The 27500-nt window shown below is 36.9% G+C and overlaps 2 protein-coding genes across 3 annotated transcripts in view; one reads left to right on the top strand and one right to left on the bottom strand.

Moving 5' to 3' along the window:
- Positions 1–11901, top strand: part of sel (canopy family protein seele) — a 12612-nt gene extending 711 nt beyond the window's left edge. For both annotated transcript variants that reach the window (XM_043032670.2, XM_043032669.2), the window contains exons 2-5: positions 1046–1134; positions 1739–1798; positions 2495–2587; positions 10123–11901. In XM_043032670.2, the coding sequence (XP_042888604.1) occupies positions 1054–1134; positions 1739–1798; positions 2495–2587; positions 10123–10446 (558 nt within the window). In that variant the 5' untranslated portion in view covers positions 1046–1053 and the 3' untranslated portion in view covers positions 10447–11901. The remainder of the gene's footprint in view (positions 1–1045; positions 1135–1738; positions 1799–2494; positions 2588–10122) is intronic.
- Positions 11902–22122: 10221 nt separating this feature from the next.
- LOC122264036 (uncharacterized) overlaps positions 22123–27500 on the bottom strand; it is a gene marked incomplete at its 5' end in the record, with an annotated part of 13271 nt that continues 7893 nt past the window's right edge. Inside the window, 1 exon segment of the mRNA XM_043032671.2 lies at positions 22123–27500. This exon segment is cut by the window's right edge and continues 769 nt beyond it. Within this exon segment, the coding sequence (XP_042888605.1) occupies positions 26010–27500 (1491 nt within the window). The 3' untranslated portion in view covers positions 22123–26009.

Below are 27500 nucleotides of genomic sequence, written 5' to 3'. Positions count from 1 at the left end.
ATCTGTTGAGAGAACATAACAGCACATGCAGGTAATTCCTTTAAACACAGCCATGTTTGAATTTCACCAGATTGTGGGCTTCAGGGGTGCAAGCGCTCATTAATTTCACTATATATGAATAGTAGAGGTTGAGAGGAATCCATCGATACCACTTTTGTGGTATTTCGTAACGCGGCGTTATTCGGAAAATTTACCTTAATCTATTACAATTGATCAATTTATGATAGCAAATATTCATTGGTTCAAAGTTTTCCTGTTTAAAAGTCTTTATATCTATCATTATAGATTTGGAATAATGAATTCCCTTTTACAAATAAAATTATTGGTTTTCCCAGGCCTATTAGTATTGTAATGAAAGATTAAAACCAAAAAATAGTTGTGGGTTCATATTACAAGCATGTGCCACTGGCCTATGCGTTGCCTCAGCGCTTGGGCAAAAGCCAACATGTATTATTGAATAAAGGCACAACCACCCGTAGGGAAAAAACAAACCTTTCGGCATGACGTACCTTTAATTATGACGTGACACCATAAAACCCTGTTCTTTCGTGAGAGGTTTCCAATGGAAATGAGTAGCAAAACTGTACAAATCACAACGAAAACTACCAGAAAAAGATCGTGTTGTGCCTAGAGGGTTGGTTACATCTTTATCCAAATTTACCAGTCAACAGACGTCTGGCTCATATATTCAGGCAAGACAGAGCTGATAGATTGCCTTGGCAATTTGCCCTCAGACAGGAAACCAGGAAAAGATCTATTTTGCCAGAATATGCATGGTGGTGGTATGCTGGCCCATAATTTTTATAGTGTCAGCAATTTTTGTGTACTGTATGCATTGTTTGTTATACATTGTGTGTATGTATGTATATAGATTCATAATGGTGTTATATGTATTCATACACAGCACATTACCTCTTGAAATCTAAGAAAAAATTAAATACAATCCTACATTATATTGCAATACATGATTAAGGATAATTGATAATCCAAGATCATTATTTTTGTCTAGAGGATGGCGTAAATGATAAATAACAAATACTTCCAGCTTAAATAATGGCATCATTGGGCTTCCATCTGTTGCTGCTTCTCCTGGGGGCCAGTGCTGCGTTGGCGTCAAAGCCACCCAAGTCACAGGTGAGGCCAAGGGGATAGGGAATTCCAGGTGATGTTTTGTTGATTAATGACTTGAATGATTGAGACATTTCTTAACTATTCTGAGATGGGCCACATCTTGAAGATCTTCGGCCTGGGCTGGGTCTCTTAAGATGTGTGCGTTTTCTTTTATTTTCTTGACTTATGGCTTGATATGTAAGTTTATATATGATATAGGCTGATTAGTATTTGGTATTAGGCATAGATAGCTAAATTTCAAAAAGAGGGAAAATGCAGTAGAAAAGTGATCCGACCCCATGTAAAATGCCTGTCATTTATTGGTAAATCTCAGTATGTCGTGTGGAATATTTGATTTTGGTATTTATAATTGATATTTTATTAATATTTGCAGTGAAACTTTACATAATCAGTATTACAATTGAGGACTAAAGTAGATGTTTACATGTAGGTTATGTGATAGATATTCAGAATTAATAATTATGGTGAATATTTAAATTCTTTTTCTGATCAGTATTGAAGATGAAGATTTTAAAGTCTCATTTACATAACTTACATGTATATGTTTCTTTTTTTAACTTGTTCTTACTTAGAGTTTAGTTTATTTATAAGTTTATCTTGTCATCAGGTTGTAAAATGTGCCGTCTGTCGCAGTCTAATTAACGAGCTCCACAGTTCCATTTCTCAGGTAAGTTACACTGATTATACACTGGTGCGCACTTAATGTAGACACACTTATCTTTCGCATATATTAAGATGCACTTAATTTAGTGTGTTTTGTGAATCTGTACTCTTCTCATTTGACGAAAATGTTGTGAATAAAATTATATAGAAATATATTCTTGTTTAAGTTGAATACCGTTTGATTTGTCTTACCTGTCTTTACTGAAATGGAGATAGGATGAAATAGGTATGAGATTAATAAATGGATAGACAAATGAATCAATGAATAGATCAGTAGACAAGTAAAGAAATGTGTAATAAACAATAGATTAGTGAAAGGATGTACCAAGGTGGTATTATTGCTGTTATCTGTTAGTCTCATAAGTGTTTTGTAATCTTACAAATAAGTGTATTGATATCAGTTGAAGGATGACATGGGATTTCTTGAAGTGCAGTATTAAATAGTGCAGAAATAAAAGTTTTAAATGTTATTTGTTTATTGCTGTTGTTCATACATTTTAATAAATAGAGTTATTATTTTTATTATAATTATGATTATCATTATTATTATAATTATTATATCTTGCATATATACATAGTTTCTTTTCATAACTGAATTGCAAAAGAGGTTAGAATTTCTTAAGGTAAGCTCATGATAGCCTATAGTTTTTATACATCATTTTTTGATATGGAGACTTAATATACATGGTTCATTTTGCAGGTTGATCCCAGGAAAAAAATCAACGTTGGCTCGTATCGCATCGATGCAGACGGGAAGCAGAAGTTGTCGTCGGTGAAGTACGCTGGCTCGGAGGTGAGTTGGCACTGGATGGATGTTGAAAGATAGATTGCAGAGGGAGTTTGGCAGGTATGAATAGCAATTGAATATGTTTGAATTTTTATAGCTATGCTTTTTTTTCCCCCAAGTCCTTACTTCCACTTCATATGCTTCATCTTTTATTTATTCTGTTCCTTTTCTGTTTTTTTTCACATTATTCTTTGTGTTAATTAATCAAGATCACTATTCATATCCTGCCTCACTATATTTGCTTTTCATTTGAGAACAAAGGTAATTAATAATATTGATAAATGAGCTTCATGCTCTTATCTATTTTTTTCTCGCTCAACCTGATAACTATGGCATCTATCGTATGATGGGAGAGCATTTTTTAAGAATCAGGCACACTTTTATTGTGGACTCTTTCCTTTCATGAGACCATTTTTATTTTCTTGATTCGACATGGGAAGGCGAGTCAGAACACCTATTAATGTGGACATGAAGTTCAAATAGTTAGGGTGAAGATTTGTCTTAGTTTTTTTTTTTTTTTTCTTCTTCTTCTTCTTCTCCTCCTCCTCCTCCTCCTCCTCCTCCTCCTCCTCCTCCTCCTCCTCCTCATAGTTCACTGTAAATGTGGATGTTGTTTGCTATTATTCGCTATCATTCTAATGATAGCAAATAATAGCAGAGGACCATAACAATATAAAGAGTATATCTTTTATTTCTTGTGATTGATATTTTATGTTTTATAAACTTGTTAAAAGAAGAAGCATAGCTATCAATGATAAAAGAAGTTATAAATTCTTTTTGTGTGTGTGTGTGTGTGTGTGTGTGTTTGTGTGTTTAATATATTTATTTGTTTGTTTGTATTTAGTGTGGTAAAGTTTAGTATAGTGTACTACCTGGTGGCAACTTGAAACACCTGAATGTCTGACCCCATGATTACTCAGCATCTGGTTGTGTGTGTCTTTGTGTTTTTTCCTGTTTATTCATTTATTTATTATTATGTATAGCACAAATACTGATACATGAAAGTATTGTCAACAAGAGACAAACCATACTGTTTTATTTTTGTGTGTGTGTCGTGTGTGTGTGTGGCGTGTGTGTGTGTGTGTGTGTCATGTGTGGCGCGCGCGCGTGTGTGTGTGGCGCGTGCGCGTGTGTGTGTGTGGCGTGCATGTGTGTGTGTGTGTGTGTGTGTGGCGCGTGTGTGTGTATGTGTGTGTGTGTGGCGCGTGTGTGTGTGTGATGCGCGCGTGTGTGTGTGTGTGTGTGGCGCGTGCTGTGTGGCGTGTGTGTGTGTGGCGTGCATGTGTGTGTGTGTGTGTGTGTGTGGCGCGTGTGTGTGTATGTGTGTGTGTGTGGCGCACGCGTGTGTGCGTGTGTGTGTGGCGCGTGTGTGTGTGTGTGTGGCGCGCGCGTGTGTGTGTGGCGTGTGTGTGTGTGTGTGTGTGTGTGTGTGTGTGTGTGTGTGTGTGTGTGTGTGTGTGTGTGGCGCGTGTGTGTGTGTGTGGCGCGCGCGTGTGTGTGTGTGTGGCGCGCGCGTGTGTGTGTGGCGTGTGTGTGTGTGTGGCGCGCGTGTGTGTGTGGCGTGTGTGTGTGTGTGTGTGTGTGTGTGTGTGTGTGTGGCGCGCGTGTGTGTGTGTGTGTGTGTGTGTGTGTGTGTGTGTGTGTGTGTGTCTGTGTGTGTCTGTGTGTGGCATATGTGTGTGTGTGTCTGTGTGTGTCTGTGTGTGGCATATGTGTGTGTGTGTGTGTGTGTGTGTGTGTATGTGTGTCTGTGTGTGGCATATGTGTGTGTGTGTGTGGCGTGTGTGTGTCTGTGTGTCTGTGTGTGGCATGTGTGTGTGTGTGTGTCTGTCTGTGTGTGGCATATGTGTGTGTGTGTGTGTGTGTGGTTTAGTGAAGTGTACTACCTGGTGGCCACTTGAAACACCTGCATATTTGACACCCTGATCCCATAATTACTCAGCAGCTGCTTCCTCACTCACTGGTTAGGAATTTTGCATCAGACTCTGAAACTTGCCATGACATTTATGCCCTTATCAGTCTTATCAAGTGGTTATTTTGTTTGATTTTAGAGATTGATATTCATGGACATATTGCCTTAAGAGTTGCTATATTGCTGTTCTTATTGCCTGTGCTGTATGCAAAAATGTAATTTCTTAACACATTGCGTACAGGTGTCATGACATACATGTCAGCAACGATTAGGCCTAAAAGACGGGAGTCAATGCGCACATAACCGACAACGGGATTTGCCCACAGTTGAAGCACGCACACAGTCACAGAGTATTATGGCTTCAACAGAGTTAGCTCCAGAGCTACAGGGTTCCAAAGTCAGCTTAAACCCCATTTTATTTTGGATCTATGGAAAAATATTGTTTGGGCTTGTCTGCGCTACCCAGAGGGCAGAAAAAACTCTTCCCCCCGTTCCTCTAATTTTTAGCAGGTGCCGCTAGTGTCATACACCGCCTGCCCTGCCGACCAGTTAGGTCGTTAGGCACCCTGTCTGCATTGGGTTAATATTTGGAACTTATATTGATAGTGAAGAAAAACTGAGATATAACTTTATTTCTTGGCAAATTTTTTTAAATTGATTTTTACATCAACTTTTTTAAACTTTCAGAAAAGTAGACAGCAACAGCATTCACACTTTTTTTTTCTCCTTGATATACATAATGTAGCAAAAGATATTGTTGTAGTGAATTACATACTTACATGATTACTTATTCTTCATTGTTATTAGCATCATTATAATTCTCCTTATTATTCTTATAGCCAGTTGCCTCCTTAACCCATTGCAGACGGGGATAAATTTGCTTGCCTAGCTTCAGGATAGGTTTTATTTTAGAGAGAGACCGCTTGAAGCAATATAATCTGAATCATCCCACTCTCTTTCAGTCATTCATTGTAAAACTAGAGCGTTTTGTTGTTGTTTTTTTGTGTGTGTGTGTTTTATTGAGTTTAGAGACTTAATGTGCCATATGACAGGCTCTATCAGTGCTGCAGTTGACTAAAATTGTAGTATATTATCCATATTAGCTCATTATTTTCTTTATACTCAATGTGATAGAAGTATTGCTGTTTTATGGGAGGACAAAAGGCAACTTTATTTTTTCTTATTTTTGTGCTGTCATGAACGAATACGGAACATATAACCACCTACAATAAAGATAACAAGAAGAGGTAGGGAAGAGGAATGAAACCTGTGCTTGTCACTGTGAGTGCCACAGTGAAAGGCATCCATATTGGCACAGGAGCACATTTTAGACACTGGGTATGGATTGAGTCACCTTCCTCTTCTCGTTCTGCCTGCACATCCTTCATCAGCGATACTTTAGAGCAAGGGTTCATCAACTTAGTGTGTGCCATCGCTCTATAGAGACAGTGCTTGCTAGAGACCGTGGATGGGTGCCATTCAAGGCTCTCTCTCCTACTGGTGGTAGGAAAAAGTGGTGCCATCTAGGTTTTGGACGTTAAGCTAGCACGATATTACGGTAATTATAGTAATTTGACTGCAGTAGCCATCATCACTCATTCCTTTTTCATAGCAAAATAAAATAGCACAGTGATCCAAAATCCCCGAACGTCATGTACGTCATGACGCCTGTCATCAGGCCAAAGCTCCTACGTCATGTATGTCATGCCACCCATATGCAATGGGTTAAAAGAAAAAGAAAGAATGTGTGATAATTAGGTACTTCTGTGCATTGATTAGAATGTTTTTATACTGCCAGAAATCAGAATAGCAAACTTTCCCAATAAGTGGAAGGGGGGGGGGAGGTTTAGGAATGCAAATTAGCCATTCTTGTTACATGAATTCTGAAACCATTTTGACACATGTCATTTTTCTTATATAATCTGTATGACTTCTTGCACAACTGCAAGAAGAAATTTTACTACAAAAAAAAACGAAGTTGAAGGCTGATTGTTAACCATTCGCACTGGTTGACATCCTATCATGTGGTTGGAAAATATCCCCGGTCCCAGGTGACGCCCTGAGACGCTGTGCATTTTCTCGCCGAGTTCCAGGAGGGGCAGTTGTGACAGGCTGAAATGTCAGCTATAGATCGCTAGATCTCAGACTCAGTTACTTTAGTTTGAATGTCATAAAATGAGATATAAATAAAAAAAATTAAAAATGTCACAGAAAACTACATGATATTGATGATATCATGGTAATTTCTGCTTCTTGATTGGTTGAATAAAAAGATCCGAGTCAAAAAACTATTGCAAAATCAAATGTGATAGGGCAAGAAATAAAATAAAGTAAAAAATTACTGATGTAATACTACTTCAAAATTTGTTGATTACCTGTGATATCATGTCATGTCACGTCACGTCACGTCATGATACATGTATATACTCATATGTACATGTATGATTATTCACATTGTTCTTCCTTTTCATTTTGGTAAAAAAAAAAAAAAATTGCATAAAAATGTTTTTGATGCCCCACTAAGAGATTGCTTCCACTTTCCTCGGTGTTATCAGATAGAAGTGAAGAATATAGGCAAAGTTCAATGAAATAACACTAGAAAAGCAATGCTGTAACATGTTTTTTGACTAAAATAACTCCTCTCAACAGGGCAATATTTTTATGTGCCTTTACGTTGTAGACACATTCATGAAAACCATAAGAATAGGGTGGGTGAAAAACGCCCCACACAGTGGGAAATCACCCCGGCACCAAGCGTCACACACTTGTTATCTTCTTGGCTTAAGCAGGAGTAGGCAAAAATACATCCTGTTGTGAATGGGTTAATTGGTGAGGAAAGCTTTTTGACACGGAATGGAACATATCACTGATGATGGGCACACTTTGAAGGTTGTGTTTTCACCTTTAAGAATTCTTTGGCAGTTATTAGAGTACATCAAAGTAGGTGTTTACAACAGATGCTGTAGCGACATGCTCATACCCATAACAAATGCGCTTGGATTGTCCATGAAGTCGAGGCATCAGGTTAGCTTCTACATTGGAAGTATTCTTACTTCTTGCTGTAGAAAGCACAATTCATATCATTGTTACATAAAGAAATAGTTCATCCTCATTCTTTTAGCTGCTATTTGTCCATTCATATCTGACTATTTTGAGACATATTATGTGACATTTATACTTATACATATATGCTTACACAGATAGGCTTATATGAAGTGCAGCCATACTCTATATTTTTCTTTATTTTATTTGTACATCCTACCATTAACCCATTCACATCGGTTGATGTCCTATCACGTGGTTGGAAAATATCCCTGGACCCGGGTGACTTCTTGAAACATGCATTCTCTTGCCAAGTTCCAAGCAGTGCATTTGCAACATGCTGATGTGTCAGCAAAAGAATACTAGATTGTTCTTAGATATTTTAGTTTAGGTGTTTGAATGTCATAGAATATGATATAACATTTAACCCATTGCGGACGGGGTGCCTAACAACCTAATTGGTCGTCAGGACGGGTGGTCTACGACACTAGCAGCACTGACTAAAAATTAGAGGGACGAGGAAAGGGTTTTCTCCTCCCTCTGGGTAGCGCAGACTAGCCCAAACAATATTTTCCATAAATCCAACATAAAATGTGGGTTTAGGTTGACTTTGGAACCCTGCAGCTCTTGAGCTAACGCTGTTACAGCCATGATACTTCATGACTGTGTGCGCGCTTCAACTGTGAGCAAATCCCGATGTCGCATCATGTATGCATCGACTCCCATCTTTGAGGCCTAATTGGTGTCAACATGTTTGTCATGAAACCCGTACGCAATGGGTTAAAAAAAGAAATGACATCACAGAAAAGTACATGATATTGTTGACATCATGGTATTTTGTACTTCCTGATCATTTGAAGAAAAATATTTAAGTCGAAAAAATATTGTAAAATAAAATGTGATTGGCCAAGAAAAAAAAAATGATAATAATATAATACTATTTCTGATTTATCAATTACCTGTGATATCACGTCATGTCATGTCACGAGGTACAAGTACATACTTGTATGTACATGTATGATTACTTATAATGCTCTTCTTTTTGTTTTGAAAAAAAAACAAAAACAAAAAAAAGATAAGTATAAAACATCTATCTTGATACCCCACCAAAAGAATGCTTCCACTTTCCTAGGTGTTATCAGATAGAAGTAAAGAATATAAAATAAAACTAGAAAAGCATTGCTGTAACATGTTTTTCAACTAAAATAACTCCTCTGAACATGTCAATATTTTTACGTGCCTTTACGTTGTAGACACAACCATGCAAACCATAAGGATAAGGTGGGTGAAAAACGTTCTGAGAGTTAAGCTTGACATGCTTGTTATCATCCTGGCAGAAGCAGGAGTAGGCGAAAATACATCCCGTCGTGAATGGGTTAAGGAAGCCTAATAATATATATCTGTCACCATTAATGATTTATCTTTTTCATCTTTTTGCCAGTTTCTTTCATAGGTCTTAATCATTAATTGAATCTTTAACCCATTGCGTACAGGTGTCATGACATACATCACGTAGGAGCTTTGGCCTGACAACGGGCGTCATGACGTACATGACGTTCGGGGATTTTGGATCACTGTGCTATTTTATTTTGCTATGAAAAAGGAATGAGTGATGATGACTACTACAGTCATAATTACTATAATTACCATAATATCGTGCTAGCTTAACGTCCAAAACCTAGATGGCACCACTTTTTCCTTGCACCAGCAGGAGAGAGAGCCTTGAATGGCACCCATCCACGGTCTCTAGCAAGCACTGTCTCTATAGAGCGATGGCACACACTAAGTTGATGAACCCTTGCTCTAAAGTACTGCCGATGACGGATGTGCAGGCAGAACGAGAAGAGGAAGGTGACTCAATCCATACCCAGTGTCTAAAATGTGCTCCTGTGCCAATATGGATGCCTTTCACTGTGGCACTCACAGTGACAAGGACAGGTTTCATTCCTCTTCCCTACCTCTTCTTGTTATCTTTGTTGTAGGTGGTTATATGTTCCGTATTTGTTCATGACAGCACAAAAATATGAAAAAATAAAGTTGCCTTTTGTCCTCCCATAAAATAGCAATACTTCTATTACATTGAGTATAAAGAAAATAATGAGCTAATATGGATAATATACTACAATTTTAGTCAACTGCAGCACTGATAGAGCCTGTCATATGGCACTTATAAGTCTCTAAACTCAATAAAACACACAAAAAAAAGAAACACAAAAACAATGAATGACTGAAAGAGTGGGATGATTCAGATTATATTGCTTCAAGCGGTCTCTCTCTAAAATAAAACTTATCCTGGAGGCTAGGCAAGCAAATTTAGCTCCGTCTGCAATGGGTTAATACGAAACTTTTTATTATGGCTATTCATAGATCTTAGAGAGAGTAAAAGTGAAATGACTACTGTTTATTGACATCCTCATGTGTGTGTGTGTGTTTGTGTGCATCCATGACCATTTCTTTTGTCTTGCAATTTCCATGTCTTATAGTTGTTTGCTATTTTTTAAATTTATTTATTATTATTATTATTATTTATATTTTTTTTCTATTTCTGTTTCATCACTGTTTCCTCACAATGCATACCTCATTGCAGCTCCACATGATGGAGCTCCTGGAGACAGTGTGTGAGAGCATGAAGGACTATGCCCAGGCCCGGCACAAGGAGACGGGCCGACTGGAAGCCATCAAGCTGGTGGTGAACGGAGCCATGAACCCACGCTTCGGAGAGTATGAGATGGTGCAAGACCCTGACCTCAACAAAGGACTGGAGTTCCACTGCAACACCCTTGTGGAGGAGTTTGAAGACGAGCTGGTGGCGCACTTCAGGGAGAATGCGGAGGGCGACATTGAAGATTCTCAGGAAGCACTCTGCTATGAGGTGACGAATGCATGCACAGGGGTTAAAGACGAGTTGTAATGGTAAATGGTTGGATTGAATCGTTCAAAGCCGTCTAAGTATTCCACGCAAAGGTGTTCCACGTTGTTTTTTTTACATAGGTGTGTATGTATATGTGAAAAGAAGATTTTATTTATGTATATCTTTGTTGTCTAATATTTAAGAATGGTTTGATATGTGATGACTTTTGTGATAAAAACATGAATTCATAGAGTAATTACATTTGAGAAATGGGATTTTAAGTCATTGCAGTTGTTCTATAAATTTTTGATCATTATTATGAAAAGAAGAAAATAAATGAATCAGATAACATTATCTTTCAGTATTTACATTTCAACATTTTGTACTGTTCATCCTGTTTGTGTGAATTGGAAACAGAAAGAAGGATGATAATTTTCATAATGAGTTTTAGAATTTATTCAGAAATTAGTAGAAAGAACATTAGCACAGGAGGCCCAGTTGTAGCACAGATTTTGTTGTCAGTTGATGTCTAATTTTTTGGAAATGTACTTGCTCAAAGAAAGGACAATATTCCACAATGCATTTAAGAGTTTTAAGAACAACAAAACAGCTCTAGTTACATTCCACAAATATGTGTTGCAAACAGAACGTTTTAAAGAATTAACAGGGACAACTTGTTTCACATTCTTAAATTGTTAATGATAGAATTTAAGAAAAAGAAAAAAATTGAAGATTCTCAGAAATACATAATTCTATTCTTATTTATTAATACATTATGCACAAGATTTCTCCATTCTTGACCAAAGGCAGATATATATTTTAAACTTGTGATTTAGGAGGAATTTGTAAAATTAGCTCAAAGCATTTCATTTTCCATAACTTATAAACCATGATGTTTCAAACTTCTTATAAAGAGTAGAGAGGGAGGCATAAATATAATGATTATATGGAAAGAAAAGAAATGTGTATATATTTTTGTATTTGAACACAAGGGAGATCAACTTAGGTTGTTGAATTACATATTTATTTATTTATTTTTTTTTTCATATATTAAAGGCTTTGTTATTGAAAAGTTTCATGGCGGGTTTTAAGTGATGATTTTATATTCAGAAACAAACTAAGTCATGTGTAAAAATATGATTGGAAAATAGTTGCATCTTCAATTAAGTAAAAAAGATCAGTTTATTAATATTCAAGAATTTTGGTTGTGATTATAAATGATGTACCTCCATGTTGTCGTTAATATCATTAATGGCAGTATAGGTATGATTCCAATATCTATTAGAATTATGATCATTGTTAATATTATTATTACCAATTTTTATTTTTATTATTTTTATTATTTATCAGTGTGTACTGACAAGAACAACAGTGTTCATTTGAAAGCAATCTTTTGTGATGTTGTATTTTGTAAATGGGTAGTGTAGGGCATTATACTGTGTAATGTAATTTATACTTTGTGGAAAGATAATGGGTTGTTGTTTTAAAGATTTAATAAAAAGAAATATTAATTAATCATTGTTTGATTATCTTCTCCATAATTGCACTCTTGCTTTTACTTGCAATGATTTTTTCATATTTATAGTTACATTTCCTCTCTTTTTTTATTGCTTTATTTCTAATTTTGTCTGGTATTTTCTGTTAAAGTTTTTGTACTTTTTCAGGATTATTTCTTTATGCATATTTTGACCCATTCATAACGGGACGTATTTTCGCCTACTCCCACTTACGCTGGAAAGATAACGAGCGCGCAGCGCTTCATGTTAAGGTGTTTTCTTGCTGCGCGGGCCAAGTTGATCCTCTCAGAGCGTTTTTCACCCACCCAATTCTTATGGTTTTCATGCATTCATCTACAATGTAAAGGCATGTAAAAATATTGCCTTGTTCAGAGGAGTTATTTTAGTAGAAAAACATGTTACAGTAATGCATTTTTAGTTTTATTTGATTGAACTTTACCTATATTCTTCACTTCTATGTCAAAATACCAAAGGAAAGTGGAAGCAATCTCTTAGGTAGGCATCAAAAAACATGTTTTATATTCTTTTTTTACCAAAACAAAAAGAACAACAACATGAATAATCATACAAGTGCATATGAGTATGTACATGTACCTCATGACGTGACGTGACGTGACGTGATGTGACATCACGGGTAATCAAGAATTAGAAGTAATATTGCATTAGTGATTTTTTTACTTTATTTTATTTCCCGGCCAAACACATTTGATTTTACAATAGTTTTTCGACTTTGATCTTTTTATTCAACCGATCAAGAGGCAGAAATTACCATGATGTCACCAATATCACGTAGTTTTCTGTGACGTATTTTTAAATATTATGTCTCATATTATGACACTCGAACACCTAAAGTAAAGTAACAGTCTAAGAAATTATGTAATATGATTATATGTGAGAACAATCTAGCAATCTATTGCTGATGTTTCAGCACACCACATTGCCCCTTCCAGAATTCAGTGAGTAAATGCACAACGTCTCAGGACATCACCTAGGTCTGGGGACAATTTTAGACCTCGTGATAGGACGTCAACCAGCACGAATGGTTAAAGTTTGATTAATACTTTTTATTTACTTGCTTTTCTATTTATGCATTAATAGGTTATGATAACTATATCTTCTAAAGTCTTATGTCTCAAAGAGTTTTAAATGCATTGCCAGTTTCTGAAGGGCAAGATTTCATTTTTTGAGTATGAAGTCATCAAAATTTCATCAATTGTAAGTGTCTCAAAACTGATATCAATTGATATCTAATTTATTTCTTCATCATAACAAAATTTATGGACTATGTGCAATCAAAGGCTGCTTTAGATAGATAATGTAGATTGGTATAGACATATATATATTTTTTTTTCCTTTTGCATAGTAGATTTCTGGGAAATAAATATAGAAAACAAGAGGGAGAGAAATATAATCATCAATATATTTTTTTCATGTTACCCAAACTAATGATAGTACATGGTAAGTGACAGGAAATGAAGAATGAACAAAAAAAAGTTTGAAACAGTACAAGTGAAAAAGAAAAAAAAAAAAGGGCTTGTTCCCAAAACAATTGTCTTATTACTGTATTTCTGTTTATATTGATACAATTGTTTCAATAGGCTGTGATCTTATTCTTCTAAACATTAGAATTTTGATTCTTCATAATATGTTTTATATTTCCAAGTTTAAGGTATCCTTAAATCTTGTCTTAAAGTTTTTACAAAATAAATTTTATCACTCATCCTTTTAGCTTATTAAGAACACTTTCCTCTAAAGCATGAAAATACACAATCATTCATGTGAAATAGTGTGATTATTGGCACTTGAATCTTCCTAATGTGAAGTTTTAGATACTATAATAATTCAAATATCTCCAGTAATATAGCAGTGAATATTATGACGTTTTCAATATTATTTTGTTTCCTCCATGGTGAAGAGTTTCTTATTTTAGCAAATATTTACTTTTGAATTAACCCAATCACGACGGGGGCATTCCAGCCTTGCATGTTACAATGCCGGGGCTCTCGAACGCTTAAATCAATTAAATGGCTGGCACCATATGGCCACCCAGCAACCGGGCCCTTGAATGAGCAGTACCGTAGTGTACCACCCGTCCAGAGAGGGTTAAAGTAGAGATGGTTATCAGAACTTTATAATAGTTGCCACTTTTTAATATACAATGACATTTTTAACCCACAGCGGACGGGTGTCATGACATACACGACGTAGGAGCTTTGGCCTGACAACGGGCGTCCTGACGTACATGACGTTCGGGGATTTTGGATCACTGTGCTATTCTATTTTACTATGAAAAAGGAATGAGTGATGATGGCTACTGCAGTCATAATTACTATAATTACCGTAATACCGTGCTAGCTTAACGTCCAAAACCTAGATGGCACCACTTTTTCCTAGCACCAGCAAGAGAGAGAGCCTTGAATGGCACCCATCCACGGTCTCTATCTTTATAAAGCGATGACACACACTAAGTTAACGAACTCTTGCTCAAAAGTACCGCCGATGAAGGATGTGCAGTCAGAACGGGAAGAGGAAGATGACTCAATCCATACCCAGTGTCTAAAATGTACTCCTGTGCCAATATGGATGCCTTTCACTGTGGCACTCACAGTCACAAGCACAGGTTTCATTCCTCTTCCTTACCTCTTCTATTTATCTTTATTGTAGGTGGTTATATGTTTCGTATTCGTTCATGACAGCACAAAAATACGAAAAAATATAGTTGCCTTTTGTCCTCCCATAAAACAGCAATACTTCTATCACACTGAGTATAAAGAAAATAATGAGCTAATATGGATAATATACTACAATTTTAGTCTACTGCAGCACTGGTAGAGCCTGTCATATGGCATATATGTCTCTAAACTCAATAAAACACACAAAAAACAAAACACAAAAAACGCTCTAGTTTTTCAATGAATGACTGAAAGAGAGTGGGAATGTTCAAATTATAATGCTTCAAGCAGTCTCTCTTTAAAATAAAACTTATCCCGGAGGCTGGGCAAGCATATTTATCCCCGTCTGCAATGGGTTAAAAGAAAAGAATAGAAATAGTTCTAGCAATAAATGTAGATAGATATAGACAGGTCAATATTAATAAAGGTTTACTGATGACCAGATTATTTTGTCTTAATTTTTCCATCAGTGTACTGTCTTTTCATCTTTTTAGATTTTGTTATCAGTGTGAAAGTTATTTCACAAGTAGAAAGGACACAAATACACAAAAATTAGACTTTAGAACATTTTATTATAAATTGAGACATTATCTGTGGTTCTGATAATGCTTTGCACTCTAGGAGTATACTTATTCATCCATCTTAATAAATATAATATTGAGACTATCCAGATAAAATTTACATAAAATAATCATTATATACAGTAAACACATAATAAATAATTTTCCGAGCTTTCCACTTAGACATCAGGGTAGACACATTATATGATTCCCTAACTGGTTGTGATATTCTCAATGGCTTATTTCATACAGCATTGAAAGTTCAAACTCGTATCTGAACAGGCAGTCTTATATATATTCATAACTGTAATTGTTTGTATAAAAAAAATAATAATGACAGAAAAAAAAGGGAGTAGCCAATTTTTAATATACCCCCAAAAATTGGGAGTCAGACATAACATTCTTCCTTTTTTTTCTGTGGGAATATTATGTCCATCTAAAATGCTACCAATTCAGAGCATTGTTGTTTTTTGGAGGAGTGTTGAAGCCCAAGTAGCAACAAGTGTAATGCTTAGTTCTGAGAACAGAAACTTAATAAAGCTTGCAGGCCCTTGTTATCCATTTCACTGAGAGACAAACATCCACCAAGCTTCACTAATGAACGTTGAAAGCATCTCATGCCTCAACGCCAGCTGCCAAGCATCATACGAAGAGCTACTAATCTTCCTTTTCTTTTTTAATATAACAAGTCTTACTTAAACACTACTCAAAAAGACATCCCAGGGTTTATTATATGACCATATCAAAAGACCTTGGCTGTGTTGGAAAAGTTTAGATACCAAACAGATTGAAGGAGTGAACTTGCCTGACTGCTTGACGGGCAGATCAGTGGGACTTCTTCCTAAGGTTAAGGATCCCTTCAAGGTTTAAAGCCAATTGGTTTCTTCTGATGAAACACACCCATAGCTTTATCGGAGACACGTTTGAGATTGGTTTTCCTACCACAAAAGGTCTCTTAAGGAGTCTCAATTTTCTCCAAGAGATAATCGGACATTCATGGAAACAGCTTTTGAGGTGAATTGCATCTCCATTTGGCTTGTGGAAAATGCACTCAGACATGACTTGGGGTACATTGTTCCTTAAAATTCTTTATTCAATAATGTAGTCATAGCTTAGAAAAAAATAATGATGATGACAATAATATATACGTAAAAAGATAAAAATATATATGACGGGTTCAGTATTTGAGAATGAGAGGAATCAACACTCTTTTGGAAAACAACAAGACCTGCACATCTAGAATTTTATCATCATAAAAAATAAGTTTCTTTCAATAAAAGCTTCATAGTATGCAATATATTTACTCAATTCCACATGAAGACAAAAAAGTTTTTAAACAGTGACAGTCTGTACTTGCCTTTGTGGAAAGCTTTAAATACACTTGAATCAAAAAGAAAAAACATACAAGCTTTGTCACTCAAGCTACCAGGTATTCTCGTGAACGCAACAGTGGATACTCTAAGACCAACAAAACAGCTAAAACCTGTCACAAATAACTGCAGAATTGAGCAAAACAATCAGCCAGTGTTAATCCGTGGTCCAAGACAACTATTGAGCAGGCGAGAAGAGAGAGAGAGAGAAAAAAAAGAAAAAAAAAAAAAAAAAACACCATATTTAAGACGGCTGTGGGCTGCGGTGACAAACCATGCTGATGCGAGAGTAAGTATTCTCCCTAAGTGTGTCTGGGGTTCGTGACAATTCAACTTATTCCTTCAAAAAGGGGGAAAAAAGGAATTATCATAATTTATGGATATCTAGTACGAAATTGTTTTTTTTTTGTTTTTTTTTCTTCTATGTAGCTGACAAAAACTCTGCCAGGAAGCACCGGGTAGTATCTATATACGCACTTTGAGCAAGGTTTGATGCACTGTCTGAAAGGCTGTCCTATGCTCATGATTCCTTTATGATGCTGCATGTAAGCTGCTCTTGTGCTCCACCCTTTCTAGAACTTTCTATAACTGATTATAAATGATACATATGTAACCTGCTTTTTAACTATTTTTAGCCACTGGGGAGAGAAAATTACCTCAGATTTTTCTTTCTTCTCTTTTCCTTTTTTCATTTATCTTGCCAACTCCCCTTTCAGTTATTCAAATTTCCTTATGTCATCTTCTTTCAAGAATGTGGGGGGGAGTTGAAGACAAATCAAAAGGCCAAATCCTGAAGCCATTTTCTCAACCTAGTCACACTGGTTATGTTTAAGTAACACTGAGCATCAGGCCACAGTAAATAATAGGCTGTACAACACTAATGATGTATATTCATTGAAATTTACCTGCAATTCTTTGTACCTCAAGATTTCACTGAAATAAATAAACACTGGAGAGTTGGGGAAAAACAAAACAAAAAAAATCTTGCTATAACTGTAGATGCATTAAAACAAAAGAATAATGGAGAGCATGAAGGGAGATGCACATCGGAGGGGGAGGACTAAAAAACTGTGGTTGAGAGGGGGGTGTTCTTGACGCAGACAATGACGCCACATTCAAAGACGTCAAATTCGATGACGTCACATCCAAACACACTGGACCCAGCTTCCGTTACATGATCCCAGGACTTGTCTATGATCGGGAGGAAGTACAATAAACAGTCTATTTTTGTTATCATTATTTTTTTACTTTCTTTTTTTTTCCTTTTTTTGATTATTGCACGAGACCGTTTTTTTCTATTTTTTAAGTGATTTGTACCAGAAAAAAGAACTTTTTTCAAAATAAAAAAGTGCCTTTATATATGCTTAAGCAATATATATATATATTTGTTTTTGTTTTTTTTTGTTTTATAATCCTGTTTCGAAGCAAATTTAATCAGGGCTTGAGGATGCCATTCATGTCATTCTGCAGGCTGTGTAGCTTACTTATATATAGATTTCTGGCCCACACACTTGCAGACCAACACATTAAAAAATGACTTAATACCTATATATATATAAAAAAACAAGGAATAATAATAATTAAAAAAAAAAAAAGAATAGAAAATATAAGGTGAAAGATGAAAATGACTACTTCAATGCAAATTAACCAAATACCTACAATATTTTCCCAAAACTAATAGAATTATTTTTTCCCCTACAAGCATCAAGTAAATGCAGCACTAAGACAATACATGTACAACAGAAATATAAAAAGTTATTCTAGATCCTCGAACCTCTGAAATTTTCATTTTTCTCTCTCTAGAATCCATAATTCACGCTCCATCTACGATATAATTTACATCTAATCTTAGATAAGGATTTCCTTCTCATTTTGATGAAGAGGTTTTAACTAGCCTAATAGTGATACATACCACCACAAAAAAACATTAAACAATAGTAATGATTAATAATAATAATAATCATAAAAGTTGCTTTACATTCTCTATATCTGGGTCATATCACAGCCTACCACACCTGGTGGTGCCTTCCTATCTCTCCAATGAAGGAGGCCTTGAAATACCTCTGCCGATGGCTCTGCCCAATATCTGATATTTAGCAGGAGCCTCATACAACAAAAGTAATTACTAGGGTCATGATTATGTTTTTAAATATATATATACAAAAAGTCCAATGATTTTTTTTCTGAAAATCTTTTTTTATGGGGGGTGGGGGCGAGGACTTACTGGCAATGGTTTATAATTTATTACAATTACTCTAGGAGCCAAAAATGACTGCATCAAATCAATAAAAGACAAAAAAAAACAAAAAATAAAAAACAAAAAAAAATCTGCCTTCTTAGTTTATATTCTAATTATCCACAATTCACTGGGCCCCACACATCACAAAAAATAATAAATAAATAAAAAATGTAACAAGGAAGGCATCCACTCGAGCTCTCCCAAACCAGCACCTTCCTCTTGGGGCTAGAAAGAGGTACTGGGGCATTGTGCTCCGAGTCTGCACTGCTAAAACCAAAACAATTCTTCCTTACACATCACGCTATTTGATTAAACTGGATCTTACTGTACTTTGCAATCCAGGGCGCTCATAGTGATTACCTACACGAACATTATCATATATATATATAAAAAAAAATGTAGAAAAAAAGATCACATTCCTACATCAGCACTATTGTCTTACTCATGATTCCTGACACATGAAACAAACATAGGATCACGGGTTAAACATTATTTGTGTATTAATCATAAAATATTACTAAGAGGAGTAGCCCTGTACATACGTAGCTTCTATTTTAAAACACACAAACATACACATGAGCATCTTGTGAGCATCGTATTATTACCAGGAAGGAATACCCCTGGCCATGTACAAACCTGCGTAAAAAAAGAAGAAAAAAATCCAGCCGGTATCACAATGCACATCTTTCCTTGGGTCTTAAACATGACACAGGAAGAGCTGGTGGTCTTCCCCCAATGCTTGATTTATTCTTTTTGTGTTATCAATTCCTTGCTTCCTTCCTCTTTTGAACTTTTTCTTTGCCACCTGGAATCTTTCTCCCCATACCTTATTTAATAAAGAAATAAGTAAAGAAAACAACTCCCATCCTACACTTCCAACAATATTTCATTCCGCTCCAAACACATGCCTCGTATGTGGAGATGACAGGACCCTCTCGCCAGTCAGTTACCTCCTCCTTGGCCATTCACCTTCTCCTTGACCAGTATAATCCTCAATCAACCTCCTCCGCCAGTTAAATTCTTGATCAGTCACCTCCTCCTTGGCCAGTCGCTATGCCAGCAGAGGTTCCTCAGGCCTTTCGGTCTTGAGGGAAGACCTGCTGATTCTCCTGATAATCATCAACTCTTAGTCTTCAGTTTTCATGTTCTAAAACCTATACATATCAATACCTATATATGAATTTTCTTTGAAATGAATTTTTAATCAAATTGTCATCCTTGCTTTTCTTCCTTTTACATAAATATAGCTGCTATTTGTGTTATTTTTAAATTACTGAAGTCTTTAAATTGGTGATTATGTATACCAGTAATAACAATAATTAGTATTGATAGTGGTAACAATCAAATTTACACAGAATGGTCACCTACGATAAACAAGTGCAGAGAGAGACCCGAATGTGCCCCAACTTCGTAAAACTTTACATTATTGAGAATCTGTGTGCAGCTGCTGCTAAGTATAGTACAGTTTCCACTACTAATTGGTGTAGAAGGGATATATTTCATAAGTGAACAGAAGAATGGAGTTGTCTGCCCCCTCCCAATTGGCAAATCAGTTATGGCAAAAGTAAAGAAGATAGTGAATTAATTTCATCTCAATCAGTGCATTTTTTAAAGGGCAAGAGATAAGTGGTTATGAAATTGAACCTGAAAAATATACTACTAATACACAAATGGACATTCATCTGTCAGTGCTCAACTCTTGCGAGTTTTACCCACACACTTATATAAAACAGATTGCACTGTCTAACCAATATTAATTTGAATATGAAAAACTTAACATTAATGATTTTTGAATCCTGCAATTTTAATCCCTCTGTATTTTGTATATAGAAAAATGCAAAACACATGATGCTTTACAGAGACAGTGGTCTGCTAACACAAGGCATAGACATGCACTATACATATTTGAGATCAACTCTACATCAGTCTGATTGAGTGTTAATGTCCAGGAAAACATGTACCATCCCATCACCACCTATGTATATATGACTAATCCACTCTTAGATTTGTTCACACATATCACCAGTTTATAATAATTTAGTGGTTCCTCTTGTTCTCTCATCTTCTTTCTTATATTCATTTATGAGATAGTAATAACTTTCACTATTGTGTTTTTTATCTTTCTTCTTAATACTGGATGTGGCAAGAATCCTTAAGACATAGAACTAGTCATGTGTATTCTAAGGTGATGACATATATGTAAAATTACATAACTCATGAAACTCTCTCAAAATCTCTACACAGTTTGCTTACCTAAAAGTTGTTACACGAATGAATGTAAAAATGTTAAACAGGTCCTTTTTTTTATTTTTTATTTTTATTTTTTTTTTTTGTTTTTTTTTTTATTTTTTTTTTTATATATATATATCTTTCATGCCAGCCTTCAAGTGCCATTTCAAAACCTCGGACAAGGTTCATTGTATCTTTGGGAGAGGGGAAGGTAACAGCATCTCAATATTCCTTACTCTTGTTCTCGTGGACTGCTCACTAGGCATGCTTTTAGCTACAAAGTGCAAGCAAGAACTCTCTGCTTGCACGACCTTCACCTGGTGAATCACAGTGCTCATTCAGACTTACTCAGCTAGTAACAATACTTTCAGGGTGTGATTGGAGAACTGATTCCCTATTGAGTATGAGTTCCCATCTACATACTGACCAGGAAGGCACTTGTAGTAACTACATGTCTACCTGGCTAGTATGAGTCAAGTGACTCCCTTTATCAAATTATTAATTCCCTTTTCCTCTTGTCATTTTCTTCCCTTGTTTTATTCCAACACACCCTTATAAAACACTTACCCAACAATCACAGTGAATATTTGAACTTGTACAGTCCCTGTACCTGTTCAAACTGCCTAGTTGGTCTGGAAACAGACCACACAAATGCATACAATCTCAGGCAACGAAAACATGTACCATGTCTTCATCCTACTTATACTTAAAATCTTATTCGATGTTTCGTAGCCATGGCTGTTTGCATTCCTTTTTTAAAAGACTTACAATCCTTACATCAAAAAACAAATCTAATGTTATTCTCTTTTTTTTTTTAGAGCCATTACCTTATAATTTTGGCTATACATGAGAAGTGAAACTTCATCAAAACATTAAAAATTATAAAAAAAATAAATAAAAAAGAAAATTAAAAAATAGATCCTTATGAATCTGTTTTTGAAATCTACCACTTAACCAGCTTCTTACATCCCCTGATCATACTTTTAGTGTGTCTCCATCACGAGTCCCTGTCACAGGAGAGATGGGCATCAATCACATTCCCTATGTACGTCTTCAGTGCCTGCTCCAGGAAGTGATACAGGTTACCGCTTTTGGTATAGCATTCCACTTTTCCAACCAGCAAATGATCAGGCCACGTAAGCTGCAGACACGACTTAAAAAGTTTATTGTCCTATATATAACAAGACAAAAAAATATTAGCTTTTATCAAAGCACTGAATATGATTTATGTTGCAGAAAGTTGGAGTTTTTTTGTTTTTTAAAATGTTGCAAGACATGCGTGAAAAATTATATTAATTATAGTAATGAGACCAGTTTGACCTATGAAGAATTTGGGTTACCATAGTCTCCCCTCCAGCAGTGCCATCAGGGGGCGCATGTCCCAAGATGTGTGTGCTTGAGGGCAGCAGGACAACAGCAGTTAGCCTAATTGAGCACATTCTGTAGATCAATAACAAGGAGGGAACAAGACACCTCAATGATGTAGGTTAATTCACCAATTTTGAAAATATATATATAACATATACATCTTTTTTTCTGTATCCCATGGAGCTCAAGTTGCACGACAGCACTGCATACATATGCTGTGAGCCACAGGACTTAAAACCTTAAATTTGGTGAACTACTCTAATCACAAGATTGGATACACATTGCTAGATTTCCTTGGCACTGGAAAAACTGGAATTTTGACAGTATCACATGATTTTTTTTTAATATACAAGTTTAGCTTCCAACTTCTCTGTTGGACCAGAACAGTTTTACTTTGTGTGAGATTTTAGACTGACCTGTCTTTTTATTTAAAGAGTTTATGAATCAGGTCAGATGGACAACAAAAACTGTAACTCTAATATATATGATTATATGTACATACAAGTAGGATTTTAATGTCTGTCCTTCAAAATGCCATGGAAGCCTATCACTGTGGCTCATAATGTACATACAACAAATGCACGCAGCAAAAAATAGATATATGTATATATATTTATATATAGTAGTCCAACAAAATACATGCCGATGTAATAATAATACACATTATTATGCTTTATTCTTGCCTTTGCAAGCGATCCACATAGTTTAACTGGGAAACATCATCGTGCCTTTGTCATTACATCAGACAATTAGATTTCTTAACCATTCTAGTTTATTTTAGATACTTTCTGACTGATGGACTACTGTTCCTAACCATTCACATGCAGGGTTTATCTATTCAGTATGTTGCATTCAACACAAGACACTGTACACGAACAACAAGCCTGTCACATGGTACTGTTCGCATCTGCCCAAGGCCTTGCCAGCATGCACACAATCCTGACTCGGCCCAAAACCCAGGCAAGTTGGCTGACTCAGCTCCAGAGAGACGACACTTCCCTTCCATTCAGTTTAGACATCTAAGGGGCTACCACAGCACGTCCCTTCTCAAAGCTCTCTTGCTCTTGTTGGTGACACAAGCATTTCTGTTGCTGTTACAGTGCATTTGCAGCTTCATATGAGGGGCAAGGGGTTATTGGTGATCATCTCGCTGAGACAAGCAACAAGCCTCGGAGAACTGGGTGTCGGTGAAAGAGTGGCTCTTGGCACCATATCTGAAGTGTTCTTTTTTTTTTGTTTAACGAAATGGCAGACCCAAATACACTAAGGGATATTGTATCATGTTACTGATCTCACAATACTTGCAGTGACCTGGCAAGAGGGAAAGAGAGCACAAGTCATTTTACCAAACCCACCAACATCCCTCGAATGTGGTGCTGATGAGCAATCTATCCCGAATTCTGTTGCTGCTGTTTACTTTTAGCTTTCATTTCTCTGTTTTAGTTTTTTATTTTCTCCTCATTCCTTTTTCATTGATGTTTTTGTACATCCTTTTTTTTTCCAGAATTGAAAACTGCTTCAAGGCTCTTCAACAGCCTGCGCTTCTCTTCACAAAAAATCTTGCTAGGACGAAGAAGGGTTGGAACACTTTCTCCCTTTGGCCTTTTTATCCTTTTCTTTTCGCGTGTCTAGACCAATGGTCTTCTCAATGGCTGCCCCCTCATTATCCTTGGCCTTGTGAACAGAAAACGTGAGTAAATTTTTTTTTTCTATATTTTTATTTTGTTGAAAGTTTTTTTTTTTTGCTAGAGTGGTTGGACAACTCAAGCTGAAATTTTAGCCACAGAAACCTCTCCCCAATATTGATTAAATCATATACGTTATAAAAACCCTGTTGCAACTCCATTGGGATTTTTTTCTCTTTTTCCTTCTCATCTATATACCACTTGGGGCTTGCTTGGGTGTTTTCTCTTCTTTAGGAAGAAGATAAACTAACCATGCATAATTTTTTTCTCATAAATACTTCTTGTCTATAAAGCTAGAGTACTCTCCATTACAGTAAAAACTTGAGCAATGATAGCCACAATTAATATTTATAAACACTGTACAGCATATAAAAAATGATAAAAATGCATACAAAATGCCCCATAATCACAAAAAATGTGATGAAGCGAGTACAAAGTTTATAATTGTGCCTGAATCCCCGAGAAAACTGTACTGACCACATGGGGCTACGACATTCCCATCTTGAGAAGCTGTTCTGTGTGTGGCAGCACGTACATGTGTGGCTGACAACCTTTCACTCATCATTAACGTCCAAGCTCGGACACCTTTCTGATTTCACCACATCTGTTCCATCATCTATGTTATATAATGTTTTTCTTTCATTCTTTTCCTTATAATCATTATTATCTATTTTTTTTTAGGACATTGTCTTCCTTCGGGCTATCCACATCACGTAATGATCAGCCACGAACTTTTATTTTTACGTCACTGACTTTTAATGATGCCAATCTAGACTGCCTGTGCTTTCTTCCTTCCTTCCTTCAAATTTAAACATAGGCAAAAAATTAATAACAGGGATACACATACTATGACATAGTTTGTTTTGTTTTTTGTTATTTTTTTAATGTAAATATAAATATATATATAGAGTTTATATCACAGTTTAAGTTTTCGCCAATTAATATTTTTTTTAATTAGGTCCATCTCTTGCTTTCCATCAGCATGCTGTCCCGGACTCACCCTTGTCTGCCAGCACAATACAGCGGTGCTCAAACGTAACAGAGCAGCTTCAAAATTGACAAGAAATTCATTACTTTTAACTTGCACTTCCAGCTGCTATATGACTGATCCAGCCATACACAAAAATGTTGCAGTCTAAATTGCATATACTATTTACAAAAAAAAAGAAAAAAAAATACTGCAACAGCTATGTTCCACTACCAAAACCACTTGTAGTGGCATTGGTCCATATTACACAACTTTTTACTGTACAGAGGTTTCAACTCCTCACAGAGTTCATGAAAGGGAAAGTCAAACTCTATAAACAAACATGGATCCCAAACCCCAACATGACTGTGGCCAAAACTTCAACTTCTCACAAGGACGTGTGTCCAGGCTAGCAATATTTTTCTTCAGAGCAAGTATATAGAGCTGAGCAGAACTTCAACTAATCTAAATATCCCAGCAGTGGTAAGCTCAGCACATTCACTGTATTGACTGGAAACAGCTACACCGATAACAAGGAAATCATCGGAACATTAACACTTTCTGTAATCATGTAACCTGTTGAGTGAGGTAGAAGACAAGTAGGTAGTTGGGAGCATCAACTCAAATGTCTTGAGACATGAGAACCTGTACATATTTGCAAGTTCTTTGCAATATACTTCAGTTGTGAGTTTATGGCCGGACTTGGAAGGTTATTGTACAAATCATTGTCACTTAGAAACCTTATATGCAAATTTCTACTTTGTTTCACAGCAATTATATCAGTTTATTCTTTTTGCCTTTAGACATCAAAAATAAGAATTTTGCACATGAAACTTCTAGAGCGAGGATTTGGGCAGTATGCGAGATGAGGTCACTCTATGATAAATGTCACATTGGCTCTAAGCTACAACAATCAACATTATCTAGTAATGATCTCTACAGCCGGAACCTATAGCAGGAACTCGCTTGGAATACACATATGATGGTCACATATGAAGTCTCTAAACACCTTGGAGTTAAGGAGCAGCTCCAAGAGAGTTACCATGTTCAGGCTCTTGGTAGTTTGACAAGCTATTATCCGACTCCTGGAGCGAGGAATGGGAGGGGGTCGGGGATGTCAGGAGGGACGAGATGGGTGACGTCAGGCTCGAGGTGAGGCTCAGGCCGACCCCACTACTACTGGCAGTACTGCCGCTGCTGATGCTTTGGCCATCATCCTTGTATGGCAGGGGGGAGAACAAGGGCTGATACGTGTTGCTGTACTGCTCCGAGAGCGGAGCAGGGCTGTATGGTGTCTGGGTGTATGAGGGTGGGTTGAGGTACCCTGCATCACCAATAGGAGACTGGCAGTGGTCTGGATATGAAGGTTCTGTTGGGTGATGTTCAACAATGTAGCTCTCCTGGTTTGGGATGTAGGGAGCAGGTGAGGGAGCCAGGTTCATGGAGTGTGATGAGGGACTTGGCAGCTCAATGGGGCTCTGAGACAGTTCAAGGGACTGTGGGGAATTCATGAAGGACACAGGAGGCTTCATGTCCTGGTAATTATTAAGTAGATTGGTTGAACTCTTGATGATCTGAGACACAGTAGCATTTGGGCTCTGGCTCAGGTTGTGGGAGATGTCCAGCATGGTGGGAATGCCTTGGTTCATGTTGGAGGGCTGCATCATGCCTGGTGATGAAGACTGGATCATACTGTGGGGAGAGTCCATCATGCTGTGTGGTGACTGCATCATGCTCTGGGGAGACTGCATCATGCTGTGGGGTGAGGGGAGCATGGAGTGTGGGGACTGGAGTAAGCTGTGCGGGGACTGGACCATGCTCTGGGGGGAGTTGCAGTGCAAGGGTGGGGAGTGGACCAGAGGATTGTTGCCTTCTGTGACCAAATCTGTCAGCGAAGGGTCAGCCTCCATATTCTGCAACATCTGTTTCATCTGTTCCAATCCATTGCCTTGCAGCATCTGCTTCATCTGCTCTATGTCCATCCCGTTTAACATCTGTCTTATCTGTTCCCCTGTCAGCGAGTCAACTTTATTCTTCACATCCAGATCAGAAAGGTTGAGATCCTGGCGACACATGGTGAGTTGCCCTATGGGTATTTGTGGCCTTATAACATTCTGCATGTTTGCACACATCAAGTTCCGGCGCTGGACAGACATGCTCTCAAACAGCTCTGAGTGGCGTCTGATGGCCTGCAAGGTCCGCATCAACCCATCAAACAAAGGCGTTCCTGACACTTCACCATACTTCCATAAGATGTACTGCTGCAGAATTCGCTGGAAATTCTCTCTCGTAGCATCCTGGCCATCACAATTAAACACAATGATCAGGACCAAGAGGTAGGCCATGCGGGAATCCACATTGTACTGTCGGAGGGAGCCCAGGATCTCTCTAAACTTGCTGAAGACTTCTGGGGACATGGCCTTCTGAATCATGTTCATGTTGGTGACCATGGGCTGAGCTGGACAGTGGACATTATTGTAGCTGCCAGTTTCCTCGTTGATGAAGCT

The sequence above is a fragment of the Penaeus japonicus genome, unplaced genomic scaffold, assembly GCF_977035675.1.
Source record: "Penaeus japonicus unplaced genomic scaffold, GWHDUDI00000001_assembly GWHDUDI00000022, whole genome shotgun sequence".
Classification (NCBI taxonomy): Eukaryota; Metazoa; Arthropoda; class Malacostraca; order Decapoda; family Penaeidae; genus Penaeus; species Penaeus japonicus.
Note: the sequence above shows the minus strand (reverse complement) of the source record. Positions and strands in the feature narration are given on the sequence as shown.